This window comes from Carassius carassius, chromosome 15 (genome assembly GCF_963082965.1).
Source record: "Carassius carassius chromosome 15, fCarCar2.1, whole genome shotgun sequence".
NCBI lineage: Eukaryota > Metazoa > Chordata > Actinopteri > Cypriniformes > Cyprinidae > Carassius > Carassius carassius.
In genome coordinates, this window is record NC_081769.1 from 5,527,291 (window position 1) to 5,546,174 (window position 18,884).

An 18,884-nucleotide genomic window follows, 5' to 3' on the forward strand; every position below is an offset into this window, starting at 1 on the left:
ATTTTCATTGAAATTATCACAGAAGCAAACAATAAACATATTTTTATATGCATTAACAGTGCTACCAAAAATTCATAATCTTAAACTTTACCTCCATACATAATGCATTTAGAAAGATCGGGGATCGGCACATTCCCTTAAAAACGAGGGACTTTTTTAGTGGCTCAGATGTCGGGAGTAAATGATGACTACTACAGTATGTTCATTCCCACATAGCAAGTGGGCTTGGCCCAAATGTGGCCTCAAGGTGGCACTGCTGGCCTCCTGTCGGCAATGGCATGTACCCTTTCAGCCAGAGCTGGGCCATGTGTGGCAATGACAGCACGGCAGGGATCACCGCAAACAATATGAGGGCTGCTCGCTGGTGGGAGGAGTGTGGCCCAGATCAGTCAGGTGATATGTGGCCCAAATCAGGCTATGATCTGGCAGCACATTATGTGACCCATGATAAACAAGATAAATACAATATTGCATGATAATGGTTAAATGATCACATACATTTTAAGGAAGTGTAGTATTGTGTAAATATAATATTTGAAATGGCAAGTCAAAACAGAATGAAACATTATCATTTCAAATTATGATTTTTGATATTATGAGATTATTTAACCGTTATCATGTAATATTTATTTGGTTTACTATGGGACACACACTGATCTATAATAGGGAGTGGGGGCACATAATTTTTATTAGTATGCTGTCATGCACAAGCATTAAATAAATTAATCATGAAAGTATTTTATTTTTTATTTAAATCCTCTGTATCCATGTGATGCTTGGTGTGAGGAAAAGATACAAATTCAAACCGCATTCATTGGCGATATGTATCTCCTTCCTCTGTAGCTATAGTAACTATTTAAAAATGTGCCGTTAAGAAGTTTTACAACAAGTTTTATGTCAGCAATATCAAACGCTCATTGGCTCTCATCGGTTTCGTCATAGATTGTGACATGTCATGTTTCCGGTGATGCATGTTTTGAATGAGAGATTGACAGAGTGGATCGGGATACTAGTATTTTCAGCATTTAACAACTTAAATTATGCCCTGCTCCGCACACTACTATTATATTCTGCCAGAGAGGACTGCAACCGCAATGCATCATCATTTGGATTACTGTGGTACTGCTCTTTGTCACATCTGTAATAGATACATGTGTCTATCTGTTACATTTCTCTTATAGACGGTTTACTTTATACACTCACTCTTTATTGGTTGATTTGTTCTTTATAAAAATAAATAGAAAAATCAATGCAATACAATTTTTTTTTGCACAGTTACATAATTTGTGGGTTTTAAGTATGATTTTCTATTTAGTTTAATGTACTTTATTGGCATAGTTAGTGCGTAAATTAAGCATGTCACAAAATGAATAATGGTGATTATAGTAATACACAATGCAATAATATGAAATATTAAGATTCTGTATCCCCAGGCAGCAACATAGTGTTGGCCCAGATCCGGCCCGCATCTGGCCTGCGTTAAATCCATGCAGGCCAGATGTGGGCTGGATCTGGGTCAAAACTGCTTGCTGTCTGGGTTGGTTCTGGACTATATAAGGCTCAGGTTTTCAGATTTGGGGATTTTGGTTTACTTAAGGCTGAGAATTGGCACCAATAATAAAACCTGTTTTGGAACAGTTCAGGGCCAGTTAAGGGTGATTAACTGGGTGAGATTCGGGCCGGTTATGGCCCATGTGTGGCCCTTGTCTTTAATCCATTTCCGGGCCACTTTAGGGACATCATTTTTTGCAGCACTTGGGCCAAGGGATCTGGGCCAGAAGACATTTTCTATGTGGGTTGTTACATCCAACAACAAAATGTCTCAATCGCTTAATCTGAGACATTCTTGTCTTCCCCTGCACCGTCGACACAATGGCGGACAGCTCCCAGCTCAATCAGGGCAGTTCTAAGGTAAGACGGCCTTGTCAATCAACTATCATGGGAGGGACCTGTGCAGAACTACGTCATTTTGACAGGAATCTCAGAACAGCCGGATTTTTAAATATGGATTTAAAAATTGCATCTGATGCCCCCTTTAATATTGGCATCGGGGAGGCCATGACCCGAGAAACTGTAGTAGGCACTATGACTTTAATTTTGTGATATAAATAAAAATTGGTCAAACTGTAAATATCCTTTGGGATAGTATTCTTACTAAAAATGGATTAAGCTTTTGTGCATATTATGGTAAATCAAGAAAGAATGATCTCATTCATTAATACTTCCATGTATTCAGGCAAAGATTTTGCACGTGTGCATGCATTGGAATATGTTATTAGCCCTTTTCTAATCTTAATGCATTTGGAGAATTCTAAATGAGTGACCACATACAGTACCCATATATTAATAATTTGCATAAAACGCATCCAAACCATTTCCATATCCTTTAGTGTGTTTCATCAAACATATGAGACTTTCAAAAGATGTGCACTATCCTGAGAGCACGTACTGCAAGATTCTTAAGAATGTACAACATTTAATCTTAACGTGATTATAAAACCATCCTTACACTGGTGATCTCAGTTGTCCCCATATTAGTAGCTTTAGGATACATTTTAGTACTTTAGTGTTTTATTGATGAAACATGGTTTGTCCGTGAATATGTTCATGCTTAGATTTCACACACAAATGTGTGCATATGCACAGCTAGTGAATGAGACACAATGTTCTACAGAAGTAGATTAGAGTTATTTGCCTTGTAATAACAGCAAATCAATAGCAGCTGAAGAAGCCAGCTGTGAAAGCAGAGATGTAAAGAACCTAAAACCCCAAACACAAAACTATTTCAGCCACAATGGGTTTATATAAAGTTACGTTAGATATGATTCTAAATGTTTGTATTTAAATAACATAAAAGGAACTTATCTAATTTAAAGTGCAGTGTTCTTGATACTATTGAGTTTCATGACCGTTTCTCTGTAGAGCATTATACAGAATCAATAAAGGCAGTTTATCAAACCGTCAATCACTCACACTGTCACTCAATCACTCAATACATCAGCACCTGCTAAAAGAGCATATGTGTTCAGCTCTCTGAACATCTGCTGTTCCTGTAAAATCTGACTGCAATGGATTACAGGCGTTGTCAGGGCCAGGGTGCTTTGAAAGAGCAACATTTTTCTCTCTCTCTCCAGTAATCTTCTCTAGTGTTGCTATCTGCAATAGCATGTCTTTTACTTTCAATATTTACACATTGTGTGTGTGTGCTTTGTCAGAGTAAAAGCAAAACTTTTTACCTCCATAATTTGTAATAATGCTATGAAATTAAACCTGGATATTACTGCATATGAAGACAAAAATGTTGAGCAGGACTTGATTTTGTCCTTTGGGAAATGAGTAGACCATGAAAAAAGATTGAAGAAAAAGGTTAGAACAAGTAAGAAGCGTATGTAAAAAAAAAACAAGCAAAAAAAAAAAACTGTACTGCATTAACTGTTCACAATAAGGCAATGATTATGCTGTGAGGCGAACAGGGTCAATTCTGATTTCTGCTGACTAAAGTTTAAAATAAACAAAGCAAAACTAATATAGATTATAATTATGTTTAAATGTCTATTATAGTAGCATTTAATGAATAACAGATCATCATTATATGCTTAATGTTCCTCTGAAAATGTACAAGATATAGTAGAGGCGGATAGGAAAGACTGACACCAGATCACTCCTCTTTTGGTACAGAGGTGGCCGAGGATTTCACTGAACTGGTTACAAATGCTGGACAATCAAAACCACACTGAGGGGACACTGTCCATGCTGTGATCTCAGAGCAAAAATATTGACTTAATATGAGGACTTTTAGTGTCGCAGTGAACACATTCACAGCCCTTTGGGACTGAATAAAGAAATGCAGAGTGGATCTCCCGCATACAGGCTCTAAACAGTGTGCAGTCATAAAGTGCTTTCAACCTTTGTCACTTCCATCATTCCACAGCGATAAAAGCTCTGAAAACACGACCTCAATTATTAGGTCAAGTATAAAGTCTACATTCTTAAACATTTTGCTTTTTATTGCATACTTCAGATCCCCTTTGAGAGCTGAGATTTCAAATTAGGACATTCTGATAAGACATAGCACTGATAGCGTTTTCACCCTGTCATCATTATTGATTGATTTATTCATTTATTTCGGTCAACTTCCAAAATAATAATAAACAATTTACAAGCAAACAAATTGGGAAAGAAAATAAAAAAAAGAAAAATTATTGCTTATTGTGCCAACCCTTTTTACACCTTAGTTGTTTTACACACAACACACAGAACCAAAGTCATCTTACATACAATAACAAAAAAAAGGATTAAATTCAATCAGCTTTATATTGTATAATCTTTTTTTTTTTTTATAGTTTTTTTTTTTTTTTTATTCTAATGAATTTACATGTTTTCAGGTCATCATCAAGACTATTCCATTGTTTTACCCCCTGAACCAACAGACTTCTCTATTTAACATTGGTTCTAATTTGAGGTTTACTGAACATAAGTGTTCCTCTAAGGTAGTAGAAGTAGATCTCATCTGAAACAAGTTCTGGATACAATCTGGGACTATATTATTTATTACTTTAAACATTATTTTGGCTATTTTAAATTCCACTAAGTCATCAAATTTTAATAGGCTGGAATTTCTTAATAACTTGTTTGTTGGATGATAATAATCAGTTTTATTTATAGTCCATATTGCACGTTTTTGCAGAATATCAATTGGTTTTACTATTTTCTTTTTTGTATTTCCCCAGATCTCTACGCAATAAGTCATGTATGGCACTATTAGAGACTGGTACAATATATTTAGGGCCTTTGATTCAAGGATGTATTTTGTTTTAGACATGATACCCAGAGTTTTCTATATTTTTGACTTTATATAGTTTATATGAGATTTCCAATTGATCTTGTGGTCAACAATGACCCATAAGAACTTTTTTTCATTTACCATTTCCAGATCAAACTTATCCATTCTGATCTTAACGTTTGTATTTATTTGTTTATTGCCAAATAAAATAAATTTTGTTTTATGTTTAGTGACAGTTTATTAATATCAAACCATTTTTTTTTGATGTTTTCATTTCTGCTTCCACCGTGTCCAGAAGCTTTTCCAAATGTTATTATTATGAAAAAAAAAAAGAAACTAAATGTGTTATATGCATTATTTGTTTTTTATCCAGTTCATTTCTTTCTTAAAATGGTGCAAGTGTTGTTGTTGTTTTTTTTTTTTTTCAGGCGTTTCCATAGAGAAAACCAGATTCAAACTCACACAACCCTTGTGACACCAGAATTCAACATGCCAGAACATCCTACTGGCATGAGAGCTTTAAATGCCTCATCACCAGATGTCTTTAACATGCAAAACAATATTAAAAATACTACCCTGTCATTGACCTTCCCAGTGACTCGATTAGTAAAGCTGTAATCAATTAAAAATATAGTTAAATCAAATCAAATTAGGAAAGGATAATGTAGAGTTAGCTACTCCTGATTGCAAAAATTGATTGACAGGGTGATCCGGTTATACATCATCCTGATGTGGTCCATTCTGCAACAGTGTCTGGCTAACTGTGCATTAGCTCTCTTATTGGTTAACTGAAAAACATATAAATCACCTGGTTTAAGTTAAAAGAAACAAGACAAAAGAGCCCATGAGCCGTAAAACACAATGGTCAATGGTCCTTTTTGAGCTTTTTTAAAAGTTCTCTCCAGGACTTGAAGTTACATGTGCTACAAGCAATATGACAGGCTGAACTCACCTTAAAGAAGGTCATTGTGGCGCCATCCTCCACCACTCCATACTCAATCTTGGTCTGCTTGGCCAAGTCATCGGCCGAGTCAATTGGAGATTCCATTCTCTCCACGGTAAGAAAGGCGGCTAGGTTGGCCGTGTAGGAGGAGATGATGATTAGGGTAAAAAACCACCAGATGCCTCCTACTATCCTGGTGGAAAGGGCTTTGGGCATGAGCTCAGATCCTAGTAGAGAGGAGCAGAGACAGCAGTCAGGGTAAAGCAGAGGTCACAATGTGAGGACCAGCCCAGATGCACAGATCCAACACAGTCCAGACACAACAGCTAGTTGCAGCGAAAGTTCTTGCCTGTTGACAACTGGGATGACATATCTATGCTAACCGAATACGCCAAAGTCAACCGCAGTGAAGGTGGGAATTCATTTATGTTTTAGGAGAATTTATGTGGTCAAATTTAATTAGATTACAGACTCTCAGATTTGTATTAAATCATAAAGGGCTCATGATTTGCTTCCGTCTTTGAATTGCCCTACAGTCTTCAATCCATTTGGCTTGTGGGTAAAAGCCAAAATGAAGAACCATTTTATGTCACAACCTACGTATAATTTTCTGTTATCCCTTAATCAAGTTGTCAGCATGGCCATGCAGAGGAAATTAATTGATGGGGAAAATCGGGACAATAACTAGTTGTACTAGGATGAGATGTCAGAGGACAAGAGCACAGGGAAATAACTGGCTCTTCTTCTCAAGTTCTATGAGTCGGCTGTAAGCTTTGATCTGGCACATTGAATCCAATGCAAAACACAATGGACTGTTGAAAAGATTAGCCGTTACATGAATTGAAATTGAACTGCAAACGTGAGTTCCAAGCAGGCCTCAACAGACAGGTAATGCTCTAGTGACCTGTCAATCAAGTTCAGAGTTTGGATATATAACTCTAGCTCCCAGACAGCCTGAACAACTATTGAAATGGAAAGAAAGAAAGAGAGAATTACTCTTTCCCTGTATACACTAGCAATTCAGTTGTTAATGCCGATGTGTATATTTTTCTTGATGCTAAAAGACATTCTCCTTTCCCTTCAGAGACAACTTTAAGTACAAACATTGTGGTGCCTCAACATTCCGACATGTTGCTCAATAATTGGTGTGAGTTTTGGACAGGAATACCTGTTTATCCAAATAAGCACATAGTCTGGCACAGTGAAGAAAGGGCCAGGAGAACTGTATGTGAATCTAGAGTCACATATTTTACACATTTCACCTTTAAACAAGATTGTCAAAATCAATCAATAGCAGAAAAGGCACTTTGTGTGCCCACAACCACTTTTATAAAGAAGCAAAAATAGTATGTCAGAACATTGAAAAAAAAAACATCCTCAGAAGAAAGTTGAATGGTGTCATTTCAAAGTATCACCTGGACCGTTTGGTCAGGGTGACCTTATATAACCTGGTTGGGGCTGACTGTCATGTACCCAAGGTAACGTCATGACCAAGCACGCCATCCCACAGTTTTCTGGGAGCTGACAAGCCATGGGCAGGGGAGCCTCTCTACAGTGTAGTATTACTCATTCATCATGAGACATGCAGACAGTCAACATACACAATCGATGCCCATTTAGCCCTCAGCCTAATGCCACATCTTCTCTTCCAAACTCAGAAAGGAACCTGAACAAATGCCAGTCCCAATGAAACCCTATAATTATGTTGTTGTGGGGTGATGCTATTAGACAATAATTAGTTTGACAGGAAATAATAGGTCTACCCTTCTTTTTCGCTATGATCCAAACGCACTAGCATATGACTTTTTAATGACGTCTGCTTTCTGAGGATTATTGGTCATAGGAAAAGTTGCAATCCACAGTACCAATTGCATGGTGGGATTTGGTAGGTTGCCTAGATGCACACAGATGCATCCACATTTGCATTCATGCGTTTTAAGTAGGGGTTCCGAATCCTGGTCCTGGAAAACACACAACACTGCACATTTTAAATATCTCCCTAATCATATATATCTGATTGAACTCATTAGTAAAGATTCCAAGACCTCAAATGAGTGTGTCAGATAAGAGAGAAATAAATAATATGCAGTGTTGGTTCTCCAGGACCAGGATTGGGAAGCACTGATTCTAGGACATCACTCATGTGGCTGGATATCACTTGTCAATGTGAAGAAAAATATCCATGCTATCTAAATTGCAAACAGCTGGTGGCTGGCTTCTGCCAGTCCTCAAATACAAATCTCTTTCACAATGTAGATTTTGCAAAGACTCACAATGCTAATGTTACATAGCAAACCAGTCCCAACTGTAAACCATTCGGTTTGATAGATGCAGTGCAGATTCAAACATTACCCATGCTACTTCGCAAACAAGGGCCTGGTGTCTTTTGTTGCTCAACCAAATATTAATATGCTATTCTGATGCAACACATTCTGATGCATGCAGGTTACATGTGCCATTGTCCTTCAATCACCATAGTCCTTTCCCAATCTCAAACATCTGCAATTGAGAAGATGTGGCATCAGGATTTGGTAGGGTTATAGTTAGAAGTCAAGAATATATATGGCAGTCTTAGTTATTCTGCCACTTTTTTGCACATGAAATTGGACTTACCTGCTTAGAACTTGAAGAGCGAAGACAGTGGTGGTTTTTGAAAAAGTTAGCATGCAACTTACAATCCCCTGATCCTCTACCCAACACCCACCAATACAAAAAGTCCCACACAGTCCTATTCATACCATTGGCCAGCAACCAATTTGCATCTAGAACTACATGCACAGAGGCACCCATGCATCATAGTGGGCCTGACAAGAGCAAGTTGGGACCCCCAGCAAAAGAGTGGGATGTGTGCTAAGGGGGGCAGGCAGAGGCGTCTACCTTGCTGCATGAGAGCTCCAACTCCGAACCAGAAACTATTTAGCAGGGTGAAATTGTTTTCCACCACATCCGAGTCGGGGTTGCATGGGTGGGGGTTATACCATTCGTAGGGGCTAAACCTGTGGCAAGTAACACAGAACACACAGATACATTTTAGTCCAACTTGTATTACACTTGTATAACATGAAGGAAAGTCAGGTCTTCCTACAGAGACACAAGGAGAAAGAGACAAGTTAGCATAACCATCAGTTTCAGTTCATTAGATATCTGGATTTTGTAAAAAAAAAAAAAAAAAAAAGAGTTCTCTTGAAGAATTTATCTTTGTCTTACTTCACAGATGGTTTAAATGTATTTTCCCTCCTCTCCCTCTTCTTTAATGTAACAAATAAATAAGTTAATCTTGTGATAGTTACATGTTGGTTAGAGCTGTGTATGTTCATTTCAGTTCCTTTTTTTGCATTCCAGAAACTCCCAAATAACATATTCATATCAAAGGCAATCATAATTATGAATGTATGAGAGCAACCCACTGTAAATTAAATTAAACTATTAATAATAATAATAATAATAATAACAAAAAATAAAAGACTAGACATTTCTGATTTTATGAGCCATGGCCCAGGTCCCAGTGGAGTTACTAGACAGAACTTTAAAGGACAGATCACATAAAAATCAAAAAGTCTGCAATCATTTACTCACCCTCAAGTTTTTCCAAGTCTGCATGAGTTTCTTTTGATGAATGTGGATAACCAAATAGTTGCTGTTCCTCACTGACTAACCTCATACAGGTTTGGAACAACTTTGGGGTTAATACATGATGAAAGACTTTTCGTTTTTGGGTAAACTATCCCTTTAATAGAACAATAAGTATTAAGATGCAAAATATGCCACACACACACACGCCCCCCCCCCCCCCCCCCCCAAAAAAAAAAAAAAACATGGTCACTGCAAATTGACACTGTGTTTGGTTTTACCATCAAGATGAGAGTTTAGGAATGTTTTATTAATTTGCTATTTTTTCTGCAACACAATCCTGTACATTGGTAATAATGAAGCAATTGTACTGACAGCAGTTTTCTCATCCCACATATACAAAAACGAATACATCTCCAACTACTGTACATCAAAGCATATGTTAAGTGCAAACATTGGACTAAACTGTATGACAATGTTTGGTCCCACTTTATATTACTGTTTCCCTGATACCTGTGTATTAACATAGTAACTGAACGTGTACGTAGTATGTAACCACAGTGTAAGTACACATTTGTACATACTGTAGTATCTGCAGCTGTAACATTTTTGCAACTACAAACATGTAACAACCCTCAGGATGGTTTGTGTACAAATGTGTAACAGGACATTGGTAACAACACTTTTTATTTAACTTCAGTAAGTACTCCTGTAACAGGAATTATATAACTACATTTTGTAACAACAATATGTAAAGAGTAATTGGAACCATTTGATCCAGGGGGTGGAAATAGGATCCAGGGGGTGAAGATGGGTAGGTTTAGGGATATGTACAGTGGGAGGAGTTGGATCTCGAGTTGGAGTTAGTGCACCACTGCAATACCAGTGTACTTACATGATAACTCCTCAGGAACTGTCCACAATATAAAGTGTAACATTCTGGACACCAACCACAATTTATATTTAAAATACAAAATGTATATGTAAACTTACTGGCCGCTGCTGTGTAACATAGTGTAACATGCTGAGTAATTACATGATACATTTAATATAAAGGGTAACACTTTCTTTACCAAAAAGTGCTTTTAGTCCTGTTACACAGTTGTACTTTCATTACCAAAAATTGTTGTTACCAATGTCTTGTTACACATTTGCACTTACACATACCATTCAGTGGGTTGTTACATATGTGTAGTTACACAAACATTAGAGCTGTAGATACTAGACCAGTGTGTACTTACACATGTATTAAGGACACAATATAAAGTAGGACCCAATTCATGGACTTCTATAAATTCCTAAAGCTGCTGAGACTGAGCCTATGGATTATTTTGTCATGTGTTATATAATTTATAAACAATTTGATCTGTGCACAAAATGTACATGGTTGTTTATGCATTTATGTGTTAGTCACTGTACCTTATGTCTTAGCATAAAAAAAAACAGCTAAAGACATGCACTCAGAAAGTACATGGAATACACTGATCCTTAACTTACAATGTGTCTTGTACTTTATGAGTGCATTTCTTCTTCTTTTTTCAAAAATTTGTTTTTTCAACATTTTTTTTCTTTTTTTTCAGTAACTGAAAACTTCAGATGCTGTCAAACTTGTAGTTAATCCAGAATATCCATTTAAAAGGATTCATTTAGATGGCCAATTCAGAAGATCTAGTAATTCCATCATCTCCACGCCCCAATCCCTTGTAGTGTGCTATCTCTCTCCCACATTGGGACTTCCCATTTACTCCAGCTAAATATAAGTGACATTACATTAGTAAAGGTTGATTGGGTGACAATTAAGCATTGTGACCCAATTCTGTTTGTGCTGAAGTAGTGGAATAAAAAAGCATCCACAGGCTTTTCAAGAGTTGAGCAATCTAACACCAAGGAAATTATTTGTCTCGGTTAATTTTTTTTTTTTTATATTCTCCATCAGAACTCCACAATGGAAACAGAAATTATTGACTTTCAGAGACTAATAGTAGAGTACACAACATTTCACAACGAGTCTATGAGCAAAATTCATCAAGTGCTGGTGCAATCATAGTTTTCTAAATTCTAAATCATAGTTATCTAAATTGATCAATGTGTTCTTTAAATAGCTAAAGAAGCAGTTATATAGTTATTTGTGAATAGCATTTATTCGCTATTTGTGATGCAAGACGGAGTACACACAAACTAAAATCAAACTAAAAAACTGCTGCCCCAGACCTTTCGTGCTAAGGGTCTTTGTGCAAGTTCACACAATCATGTTCTGTAAAGCCAATTATAACGGCAAATCTAACATGGATGGCTGTCATCGGCTGGAGCGTGCCAGCAGAGAAGAGAGGCGACAAACAGCCCCGGTCTGCATGAGACGCGGCTTAACCTGCTGCTACGGGAAGCATCAGTCGCCCGTTAGCTGTCAGTTTGATCCAATTATACTGACCTTCTGTTATCTCCGGTCATCTGTGCCGCAGAGAGAAAAATTTGAGCAAGGTCAACATGAAGAGCTAAACGAAGGCTGAGGAAACATTGATGCCTCGGGAAAGAACAATGATCTTTTTTTTTCAGAAAGTCATTGTGCACAGGACCGATAACGCACCTGATAGCAGTCATGTCAGATCTGGAAGACTCACATATTTAAATAGCATTGCTGTGTAGCTGCATTTAGCATCCAGAACATGGGTGTAGGTCATGTTGTGGAGCTGACATACAATTCAATAAGGATGCTACACAAGGATGCATTGCTAATCAATGCACTACCATAGATTTCAAAGACTGACTGCTTGTTCAGCATAGTCTTACTGGGTTTTCGGTCTTAAGAGTTGTCTAGTTTTCCTGTAGTATTTCAGTGCCAAGCATGACCTCTTTTCAATTTAAATTTTCTCTAAGCTAAATCAGTTTGTCCTGGTTTTATTCAAGTCAAAAAAATATTATTTAACGTCACTGAATTATGGAAAAACATGAATTTATAAATTTTAATTGTACAAAACAGTTGTTAGCTACCGTGTTCGTATTATGTTCATGTTGAATTGCATAAGTTTTGCTGCTATTGAGGTGGGCGATGGGTAAGGTTAAGGGCAGGATTGGTGGTTGGGTACATAGTAATTAACAACACTTATTATAAAGTAGGTGCTTTTTTTCTTTAACCCCTCATCCCCCATTTTCAGCATTTCATGCATTACTCTGATATGGCTTTTTAACATCTTTTTGAACAAATCTCACTTTCCATTCTTGTATGTAACACCTATTCCTATCATTGTTAATATCAGGTCCAGGATTATATTATCTTGTATTTGTTTCACTCAGCAGATTACAGAAGTAGAAATGGTTGCAAACATTAATCTATAATTAAATAGAATATACATCTGCAAGATCAAACAAACAAACATTAATGTTGAATAAAGTTTACTAAAGCTCACCTAAATCGTATAAACATAAATAATTGTTAATAAACAATGTTCTAATGTTTAAGGTTATAACAAGAAAATGTCTTATCTTACACAATTGTACTTATCAGGTCATTTTTTATTATTATTATTATTTTTATTTTTTTTAAATGCAATAAATCCATGATTTCTTTTTTTTTTTTTTTTTATGTAATAAATCCAGTGAATCAATTTGAAAGAGTGCGTGGAATGGTGCGCCGTGATTAGCTGAGCAGATATATTGCATTCTGCAAAAAAGGGAGACTGGTGTTTATCGCATTTTGGAACCAAACTATTCATATATATTTATATCATTATTATTATTTTTTTTCAGTGCTTTCTTTCCATCCTCTTCGCTCCCAGACTTGGAGTTAATTATCTAGTCAGCCCCACACAGCAGTCTGTTAAATCATCCTAAGTGCAGCCCATTTAGAAGCATATTCCACCTGGAAATGAGCAGGATCTGATAAGCACTTGCCCTGACTGGTGAAGGCATTACTCATCTTGTGAGGAGCACTCATCTTTCCTTTCCCATGCCTTGATTTTCTCGCTACAATAAGGGCAATAGTTCATTAGTGATGTTTTCTATGGCAAACACTACTACAAATAGTGCTCACACTTGTTTAAGGATTTGAACAAACTCCTAACTCTTAGAATTAAACTCTGGTGTATAACTCATCCAGCACCATTTGCTACAGACATGAACAATACATTAAATCATTCTGCTCGTTGAGGAGAGGTGTGCTATTAATAATCTAAGCAATTCGATTTATGGTTTTTGCCTGGCAGACGATAAAAAAAAATAAAAATCTTAGATCATAGAGTAAGATTGAAGGAACTAGAGCCCTATCCAGGGACCTATGCCACAGTGGTTCTTTTAACTTGGACCAATAAGAACCCTCCTAGCAAACACCCAGAACATTCTGGCAACTGCACAGCAACTCATTAACAAGCGCTAAGAACATCAATCACTCTGAACATATATTAGCATTGTAACAAAGCCATGCACTATCTATTACCTATGCATATTTTCTTCAGAAAATATAACAATCAAGTTAACATGGAATCAAAATATTGTACCTTAAGTTTATTTATTTCTTCCTAAGGTGTACACAGTAGCATCTTAATAGTACATATTAGTACCTTTTGATAAGGTATCACCTCAGTGATAGCTTTTATGAGAGTGCGGCATCTAAAATGTAAGGTTTTCAAAAACTTAAAGATGTAGGCTACCAATGTATATGATAATGATACTGAATTAATAGAGAAGTTCATCTGAAACGGCTTTTCAACATATTTATAGGCTTTATGAATCTCGCTTATTTTCCACATTGCTTATCTACTGTTCACAAACCAATCAATTTTCAATGGATAAAATCTGGTCCAGAATGACACTTTCTCGCATTTGTTCCAAAACTGGTTGCAAGCTTGAATCTATAAATGATATATACAATAAACATGCAATATATATGTCTACTGTAAATTAAGAAATAGTGAGATAAGCTTGCCTTTGATAGGAATATGGTTTTACACGTACCACGATCAGATAAAACTAAAAAAAAGACTGATTTATTTGAAGCATTAGAATCAGAAGCAGCATTTGAGTATTGCATCAGCTGCATGATTTACAGCATCAAGGCAACGCTTGGCAAGAACCAGTGTCATAAGCACAGTAAGTGTAACTCATGTACAATTGAGACGTCCTCGGCTGTTTTATCACCTGCTTTCGCAGAAAAGAGAATTAACTTTAAGGAGAGGAAAACAACAGGAACAAAAACAACTGCTGATATGCATTTGACTTTCATACTGTGCCCAGAAGGAAGGTTTCTAAATACTGCATGGTGAGAATAAGCCCTAGGAAACCCTCCACCAGTCCCCATTATGTCACTCTGTGATCTCTTTCTCTCTCGCTCCGTCTTTCGCTCTCACACGCAGACATGTTTGCTGCATATACTGCTTTAAAGTGCACATACAAAAGCAGTTGCACATGCACACATAAAGAAATGTGTACAAAGAGACAAACACATAAACACAGTAATGCTATCTTGTGTTAGGTCTTGTCTGCTGTGTGTTTCTGTTAAAGCATGCTGTTTAACTGTATACTTGTTATTTGTGATTTAGTTGAGAATTGGAAAGGTGAACACTTACCCAGCATTAACTTTAATGCAGTTAAAAGGTGCATATTCTGAACCAACTTAGATGACAGTTGTAGCTTGTTAGAAACTTGTGTGATCATATTGCCAGTAACATTTATAAAGCACAAGTGCATTAACCGTAAAACTCTTGGGCTAGCCAAGTTGAATTCGGTTAACCCAAGAGTTTTAGGGTTAAAATAAGGCCTTTTCTTTGGATTTCTCCCCACCATGCTTCAAATGAAGACCAAAGGAATGTACCAATGCATTTAAAATCGATCGCAGTGATTTATTCGTAGAATGCACCACAGTACAAATTTAAAGGTACATTCTTGGTCTATAAAGATAATAAAGATGTCAACTCACCAAACATAAAAATAAAAAGTAAAAATGTAATTATGGGATGTATGGTTGTAGTTTAATTTGAAACATTCAAAACATTAGCCATGCTACCTCTCTTGAGACAGACTTTAACATGAAACAACTCCTTCCTGACAAGGAACAATTTTCCCCTATTGATCTCTCTCTTTCTCTTACTCTCTCTCCAGTATTTAACATTTATGTAAAGCCTTTAAAATCTTATTCTTTTCATGAACGGGTCATGCAATGAATTTTAGTTCTCTTACGAGAGCTCTCTCGTACTGCGTCTTAGCTAAGACGCTACGGGAAAAGTCTCTTTTCACGAAATACTGAAGCAAAAAATTATCCTTAATTTTGTATTTTTGTAAAGCGCATTTGCAGCAGTACACAGCCATAGGCGAGACGGCTCGTTCGCTCATTGGCTTGTTCTGCGGCAACTGCACAGCCTATCGAGCGCGGGCTGATGCAACATCAGACCAATAAGGGCGCTTCGCGCCCTTCTTGCCACTTCCCGCCGAAACGGGTGTGGCCCAACCTATAAAAGGAGCTCGAAAAGGCTGACTCACCTGATTTTTCATCTCTTCAGCGAAGCTCACGCATCGCTGGATCACGGAGGAAGCAAGCGCAGTCTGAGAAAGCACATCAGCAGGACGAGCCATTCTGAAGCTGCTGGCATCGCCGCCTTCCATTGCCGTTCCTGCTGCGCTATCCGGCGCCTATATCCTTTCAATCCTGTTATATACAAGCTGTTCTTTATGTGTGTGTGTGTGTTCGCCCTGCGACACACACTCGTAAAAGAGCTCGCGTCTTTTTTAAGATGCCTTCCTGCGGCTCGTCAGAGCCCCACTCAGCGAGGGAGACCGGTACGTCATCTGTGTCTCCTGCCTGGGTGAAGATCATGCAGCGCTCGCTCGCTGACGGCGGATGCCCCCACTGCGAGCTGTTGCCATGGTGACTCTGAGGACTCGCCTGGCCTTTTTCTCTGAGCCTGCATTCTCCGCTGCGCTGAGGCGCCGTAAAAGCATCGCTTCCAGCGGATTCCGGAACCGTCTTCAGCTCAACCGAGCTCGCCGGTTCGCCCTGCTTCACCGGCCCCCCCTGCATCGCTTCCCGGTGGGCAGCGCCCGCTGTTTGCCGGCGCGTCGTCCGAGGAAGTCGATCTCAGGGCCGCGTCGGGGGAAGAGGACACGCGCTCTCTGCTAGCTTCGGGCAGTGAGGGCTGGGCGAGCTCCGAGGATCTCGCGCCTTCTGCTCAGAAGCCCAGCAGACGAGCTGACATCGAGAAGGAGCCGGGGCGAATGATCGTGTTGGCCGCGATGAGTCTCGGCCGCGAGTGGTTTGCACCAGCGCCCCCCCCTCTCGTTCCCGGCTGGATGGTATTTCCCTTTCGGATGAGCGTACTTCTCAAAGCCCGCCTCATTTCTTCCTGAGCTTCACGAAGAGGTGGCGAAGGCTTGGAACGCTCCATATTCAGCACGAACTCGTTCGTCTGTCTCACTAGCATTCTCCACACTGATGATGCTAAAAACAGGAACTACCACTCACTTCCGCCGGTGGAACAGGCGATAGCGAAGCACCTTTGTCCGCCCTCTGCTGGACGGCGGCAAAAGCGGTGTTGCCATCTAAAGCCTCCTGTGTGACGATGCGTCGGCGCTACTAACGATGGCTGCTTCATCGAAGCGCAGGTGTACGAGTTCCGCTGTGGCCGAGCTCTCACCCAAGCGCGCCGCTGTTTCAGTTCCAGGAATTGTGACTGTCTCAGCGTTTTCTGCAATGCGCAAGCCTGCACAGTTGCCCGCTTGCCTGCACACAAAAGCCGTTATCACAACAGCTTCAGCAACGCAGCTCGAGACCCCCGTTCTCGCTCTACTGGCCGTCGCCCCGCGCCGCGGGGACCGCGGCAGAGGATTACGGTGAGGCCGGGAGCCCCGAAGCCATCCTGGGAAAGCCATCTACGCATGCTGCATGACGCTGCGTCGGCACTACACACGATGGCTGCTTCATCGAAGCGCCAGTGTACGAGTTCCGCTGCGGCCGGGCTCTCACCTAAGCGCGCCGCTGTTTCAGTTTCCAGAGATTGTGACTATTTCAGCGTTGTTTGTAATGCGCAAGCCTGTACGGTTGCCCGCTTGCCTGCACACGAAAACTGTTATCACGGCTACCCAGATATTTCCCGAAAAAGGTGTAATTTCTGGTGTCCCGGCCACGGCCGATGGTGCTATAAATGTAGTGATGATGCCCACTGCTCAGTGCCCATCTCCGCATATAAGCACAGCCCTTCACACAGGGCTCGCGCCTATAAAAGCGACTCAAGTCGATCACGCGCACTACATAGTAGACGTGCCCACTCCTCAGTGCCCACAATCACTATGTCACACGCGTCATGTGGTTTCTGTAAAAACGAAACCCGTGCACGTTCGTCCGGCCACGGCCGATGGTGCTATAAATGTAGTGACGATGCCCACTCCTCAGTGCCCATCTCCACATGTAAGCACAGCCCTGCACACAGGGCCTGCGCCCATAATGTCGACTCAAGTCGGTCGCGCACACTGCATAGTAAACGTGCCCACCCCTCAGTGCCCACAATTACTATGTCACACGCGTCATGTGGTTTCTGTAAAAACGAAACCCGTGCATGCTCGTCCAGCCACGGCCGATGGTGCTATAAATGCAGTGACGATGCCCACTACCCAGTGCCCATCTCCACATATAAGCACAGCCCTGCACACAGGGCTAGCGCACATAAGATCGACACAGATCGGTCGAGCGCGCCGCATAGTAAACGTGCCCACTTCCCAGTGCCCACATACACTATGTCACATACGGCGCGGGGCTTCTGTAAAAACGAGGCCCGTGCACGTACATTCTGCACAGGCAGACAGCGAGTTTAAAGTGGTAAAAGTGCACACATGCAGCCCACGGTTACTCGCAGATATATCGAGTCCCACGGGACCCGCTCAGCCTCCCTCCAGTCGGTTAAGCGCCGGAACGGGGTCGAGGAAGAGCGATCTGCCCGCTGTGATCAGCGCGCTCCCCGCCTCAGATGCGCAGCACACTCGAGCGCCGCCGTTGCCCAGTCAACAGAGCGCGTTTCGCATCCAGCCCTTAGCCATTCATGCAAATGCATGGTCAGTGCTTCCAGGGGTTTCGGATTGGGTGCTAGGCATTATAAAGAGAGGCTACACGCTACAGTTTTCTCGACGCCCACCGTGCTTTTCAGCGCGCGTCGAAACTACGGTCAAAACAGAAGTAGCACACATACTTCGGGCCGAAATATCAAAACTGTTGAGCAAAGGGGCTGTAGAGCCTGTGTCTCAAAGCGAGGGGGGGCTGTACAGCAGATACTTTCTGGTGCCCAAGAGAGACGGGGGTCTCCGGCCCATACTGGATCTAAACAGCTGAACAGGCATTGATGAAACACAGTTTCAAAATGCTCACGACCAGGAAGCTCCTCGCGCAGATTCGCAGAGGGGACTGGTTCATGTCAATAGATCTGAAGGACGTATATTTTCAAATACAGATAGCGTCAAACCATAGGCGATATTTGAGATTCGCCTTCGAGGGCCAGGCATACCAGTTTGCAGTCCTGCCATTCGGCTTGTCCGTAGCTCCTCGTACGTTTACGAGGTGCATGGATGCAGCGCTCGCTCCTCTTAGACTCAGAGGCACACGAGTGCTGAATTATT

At 40.2% G+C, this 18,884-nt stretch overlaps 1 protein-coding gene across 2 annotated transcripts in view; it reads right to left on the minus strand.

The window, feature by feature from the left end:
* Window positions 1-18,884, minus strand: part of LOC132158038 (glutamate receptor ionotropic, kainate 2) — a 193,312-nt gene that overhangs the window by 31,606 nt on the left and 142,822 nt on the right. For both annotated transcript variants that reach the window (XM_059567283.1, XM_059567284.1), the window contains 2 exons: window positions 8,604-8,722; window positions 5,736-5,953 (listed from right to left, as the gene is read on the minus strand). In XM_059567283.1, coding sequence (XP_059423266.1) covers window positions 5,736-5,953; window positions 8,604-8,722 — 337 coding nt within the window. The remainder of the gene's footprint in view (window positions 1-5,735; window positions 5,954-8,603; window positions 8,723-18,884) is intronic.